Source organism: Littorina saxatilis, unplaced genomic scaffold (genome assembly GCF_037325665.1).
Source record: "Littorina saxatilis isolate snail1 unplaced genomic scaffold, US_GU_Lsax_2.0 scaffold_3477, whole genome shotgun sequence".
Classification (NCBI taxonomy): Eukaryota; Metazoa; Mollusca; class Gastropoda; order Littorinimorpha; family Littorinidae; genus Littorina; species Littorina saxatilis.
Window position 1 is genome coordinate 1 of NW_027126104.1, and position 5,528 is coordinate 5,528.

At 42.6% G+C, this 5,528-nt stretch overlaps 1 protein-coding gene across 1 annotated transcript; it reads right to left on the reverse strand.

The window, feature by feature from the left end:
* Window positions 1-345: 345 nt before the first annotated feature.
* On the reverse strand, window positions 346-4,907 carry LOC138954541 (U-scoloptoxin(11)-Ssd2a-like; the record flags this gene model as incomplete). The annotated part of the gene is given in 1 exon segment (XM_070326358.1): window positions 346-4,907. A coding segment is annotated over 1 exon segment (252 nt), but the record flags the coding sequence as incomplete, so codon positions are not given.
* Between the last annotated feature and the right edge of the window lie 621 nt (window positions 4,908-5,528).

Genomic DNA, 5,528 nt, shown 5'->3' on the forward strand with positions numbered 1-5,528 from the left:
AAAGATACGCAGTGCCGCACAGACAGACACAGACACTCAGTCAAACACAGAGAAAGATACGCAGTGCCGCACAGACAGACACAGACACTCAGTCAAACACAGAGAAAGATACGCAGTGCCGCACAGACAGACACAGACACTCAGTCAAACACAGAGAAAGATACGCAGTGCCGCACAGACAGACACAGACACTCAGTCAAACACAGAGAAAGATATGCAGTGCCGCACAGACAGACACAGACACAGACACTCAAACACAGACATGCACCCATTCTTTCTCTCCATACCAAAAACCACCCCAAAAAAGTCACTTTCTAGTTTATTAGAAATCAAACCAAAAAAATGTCGCCAGTGAAAATGTAATGCTTGGGGGAATAGCAAATGCACTCTTGGAAACGAACTATGTACATACAAAAAAGGCGATGAAACAATTCTACCCAGTATGAAATCAGCATGTGTTTGCAACAATGTTTTCACAAAGTAGGTCCAACATTTCAAGCTACAGTGGAACCCGCCCTAGCGACCACCTCTTGATACGACCACCCGCCCTAGCGACCACCTCTTTATACGACCACCCGCCCTCGCGACCACCTCTTGATACGACCACCCGCCCTAGCGACCACCTCTTGATACGACCACCCGCCCTAGCGACCACCTCTTGATACGACCACCCGCCCTAGCGACCACCTCTTGATACGACCACCCCCTCGCGACCACCTCTTGATACGACCACCCGCCCTAGCGACCACCTCTTGATACGACCACCCGCCCTAGCGACCACCTCTTGATACGACCACCCGCCCTAGCGACCACCTCTTGATACGACCACCCGCCCTAGCGACCACCTCTTGATACGACCACCCGCCCTAGCGACCACCTCTTGATACGACCACCCGCCCTCGCGACCACCTCTTGATACGACCACCCGCCCTAGCGACCACCTCTTGATACGACCACCTGCCCGCAACGACCACCCAAAGGATCCCCCGACGAAGTGTTCTCTCTGAAGATTGTCCATAGCGACCACCTGCCTGTAACGATCAATTTTGGTCGGTTACTTGATCGACTGTGTCTTCTTTTCTGTGTTGACTAGCTTGTAGTTTTTCATCGTAGATAGCTGCAGGCTATTCACTAAATGGAATAACAGCATCACTTTAACACATTATCGTCAAATATCTATAGTCTGACCACGTATTGTGCACGGTGGGAATTTCTTTGCTGATAAAGTTTTCATAAAGGACGAATATGCCAACCTGCAAAATAGATTCAACCAATAATTCACACTCTGCACGGACAGGAAGCAGCCAGGAAGTTAGTTTTTGGTATGTGTCGCAGTGGAATCCGAATGATGTCTATTCACAGATATGCCAATCTGCAAAATTGATTCAACCAATAATTCCCACTCTGCACAAATATGCTACTCTGCAGACACAGGAAGCAGCCCTGCTGTTAAAGGTACTGAACTTGTCAAATCCAGGTGCTCGGAGCCCCTGGGGCTTTTAGTCATACCTCAGGCAGCTATCCGTTAGAAGAACTACCAAGTTTCATTGACTTGCACCCAAAGAGTCAAGAACTGCGATTTTTTTACGAATTAATTTCGTACTCGGACCCGGCTGGTCTTGGCCTATTTTTTTTTAATCTAAATTTAGATCAGGTAGATCACCACATCATGCACAAAAAGACACGTCACCAGCAAACTATGTCAGACGTCATCATGAGTTTGTGTAAAACAAAATGGAGGCCGGAATCACTCAGTTGAATCGAACTCCGACCAAACACCACGTAATAACTAGGTTAATTTATGCACTCGCGTGAACAAGAAACTGTCGAGCTTCACAGATGTCGTCGTTGGGTAGTTTTGGGTTTGTTTTACTACCATAGGAGGATTTTCGAACTGTAAATGCACTCAGCTGCAACAAAAACGCAAATCGAAGGCTGTGAGCTGCACTGTGCCTTTAATTTTGGGTATGTGTCCCCGTGGAATGATGTGTAAACACTATGTACAAGCCTGGACAGGTCTTTGAATTGGTGGCGTACGTACATGATTGCTTCCACGGGAAATAAAATAAAATTAATGTTCATACATTGATTGGATGATGAAATTTCATGGCACAATCGATCCGCTGAGTCAGAATAACACCCAGAGTGAGAGTAAATCATGAACGAATTGCAGGCAGCCATGTTATATTTGGGTTGTTTTTGTCTGTAGGTTGTTGTTGGTTGTTTGTGTGTGTGTGTGTGTGTGTGTGTGTGTGTGTGTGTGTGTGTGTGTGTGTGTGTGTGTGTGTGTGTGTGTGTGTGTGTGTGTTTGTGTGTGTGTGTGTGTGTGTTTGTGTGTGTGTGTGTGTGTGTGTGTGTGTGTGTGTGTTTGTGTGTGTGTGTGTGTGTTTGTGTGTGTGTGTGTGTGTGTGTGTGTTTGTGTGTGTGTGTGTGTGTTTGTGTGTGTGTGTGTGTGTGTGTCTAGTGGGTATCTCAATTCAGTATAAAGAAGCACTAACATATGACACAGAGGAGAAGAAAATATTACACTGACACTAGTGGCTATTCTATTCAGCAAGACAAACACTATATACAGTCTGTTTGTTTGTTTGTTTGTTTGTTCGTTCATGGGCTGAAACTCCCACGGCTTTTACGTGTATGGCCGTTTTTACCCCGCCATTTAGGCAGCCATACGCCGCTTTCGGAGGAAGCATGCTGGGTATTTTCGTGTTTCTATAACCCACCGAACTCTGACATGGATTACAGGATCTTTTTCGTGCGCACTTGGTCTTGTATGACGGCTTACTAGTGCCAAAATTTCTGAATTCCAAAGAACTATCACACATAAAAGAGATAATTACCATTTTCACGTGTTTATTACTAATTTTCCCGGGAAAATTACTAATTTTCCCGGAATAATTGGTAACTTTCACCTGTTAATTACTAATTTTTAGTTTTGGCTTACTTCCTGACGGATTGCTAGTGCCAAAACTAAAAATTAGTAATTTTCCCGTGAAAATGAGTAACTAACAGGTGAAAACAGTAAATGACAGCGTTAATTAGTAATTATCACGTGATAATGGGTAACCCCAGGTTTTGGCACTAGTAAGCTTACTAGTGCCAAAACCTCATAATTGTAATTATCAAGGGAAAATGAGTAATTTTCCCTTGATAATTACCATTTTCACGTGTTAAATACTAATTTTCCCGGGAAAATTACTAACTTTCACCTGTTAATTACTAATTTTTAGTTTTGGCTCACTTCCTGACGGATTGCTAGTGCCAAAACTAAAAATTAGTCATTTTCCCGTGAAAATGACTAATTATCCCTTGAAAATGAGTAACTAACGAGTGAAAACAGTAACTGACAGCGTTAATTAGTAATTATCACGTGATAATGGGTAACCCCAGGTTTTGGCACTAGTAAGCCGTCATAGTCTTGTGCTTGCGTGTACACACGGGGGTGTTCGGACACCGAGGAGAGTCTGCACACAAAGTTAACTCTGAGAAATAAATCTCTCGCCGAACGTGGGGACGAACTCACGCTGACAGCGGCCAACTGGATACAAATCCAGCGCGCTACCGACTGAGCTACATCCCCGCCCCATTTCCAACAGTGATTCAAATACAAACAAAAAATTTAAATCATCATCACGTGACGTCATCGAACCTAAATCGGCGGCAGCCATATTCCTACCCATTCTAACATCATCAAAGTGTAAGCTGTGACGTGCTATGCGTGTATTGCGTATAAAAACAATGGCTTTGAACACTGCACATCTACATATGCACATACACCTAAACAAACATCATGTACAGTTATGACATTTTAGTATTTACGCTTTATACAAAAAAATCTTTACACCTAAACAAACACTGACCATGTACAGTAATAACATTTTAGTATTTTCGCTTTATACAATTACAAAAGCTACTTCAGGACATCATTCACATCTAAAAAGACAAAACGGGTTGGTATAAAATGTGTAAATAACTGCCATATTTTGGCATGTGGGACAAAAAGTGTAACTGACAAAGTGTCACCACTTACAACGAATTCGTCTGTGGCGAAAGGTTTCTGCTAAAAGACCCTTGTGTTGTCTGTGTTTATCAGGGCAACACTCATCTGGTCTTGTTAGAATGAACATAATGCTGGACATTTAAAATAAACTCTCTCTCTTTCAGTCAGTCAGTCAGTCAGTCTCTCTCTCTCTCTCTCTCTCTCTCTCTCTCTCTCTCTCTCTCTCTCTCTCTCTCCTAATTTTGGCTTGCTGGATCTCGCCTTAGAAATTTCTGAATTCCAAAGAACTATCACACATAAAAGAGATAATCCCGACCAGGATATTAAACCTAAAATTGACAGTCTGAGTAAAACCTTTCAGTTTTCTTTCTGCATATCAAAAAAATATTTACACAACTATGGTACACAAATTAATGTGTTTTGTTTTTAACTTTCTTCAGATTTCTTTTTATCATTAATACATTATTGAACAAAAGGACAGAAAAATGAGGACTGATTTTGTATTATTCAGGGCGCCGTATAAGGAACCTTTTCAGCTGCTGTCATCTCACCTATGAAGAAAACACAAACTCACCCTAGCCTAAAAGAAACAATTCGAGAAAAACTCTTCAAGCTTAAACGGTCTCTTGACCTATATTTTCCAAAAGTTCACGTTTTAGCCTTTGTTTGTGTCAGAGGTTTTGACGTTGAGTTCGCAATAATGGACGACGTAGCTTCCTTTGGCGTCAGTCTTCAGTTCCGGTTCCTCTTTAGTCTTCTTTAAGTGCGCAGGACACATCTGGCCTTCCGGACATGCGCAGTCGAACTGGATCTCCAAGACTTTGTCTGTGGTCTTGTACTGGTCGAGGTAGATCTTAGCGCAGGGCAGTTTTCTGGTGGCTGGCTCTCGCTCCGTGCATTCAACCTTTAGAAACGGATCAGTATATTGCAACAATTTACAGTGGCAGACACGGGTACTGCACTACCCGTCATAAAAAGTACACAGATACATTTAGCTGTGGATCTTTGTGATGCGGCCAGTTATGTTAAAAGCAAGGATATCGCCAGAAAGGTAATACATTCCCCTACCGTATGCAATAAAGAGTCATTTTTCATAAATTAGTGTTTAAGCAGTGAACCGGAGACCTAGGACACCCTCCAAAATCAAATTCGCAAAATCAAACTTGCAGACACTAAAATACACAACAACAACAAATAAGCATGAGTGACCCCGTTGTTGATCTCAAATGGAAGAACAACTCATTTTCTACTTTTGCAGAAGACTGGTGTCAGCCTCTTCAGAAGCCGTAAAAGGCTTGTTTGGGCGTCATTTTGTGTGGGCCATGTCACTGTGGGTACTAAAGCCTGTAGTTTTGCAATGGTTCATTGTATTGCTTTTAAATTTGACATGAGTATTGATAACACAATTGCCAAAAAGTGTGTAAAATATCGAACACACACACATGTATACACTAACACACACACACACACACACACACACACACACACACACACACACACACACACACACGCACACTCACACACACAC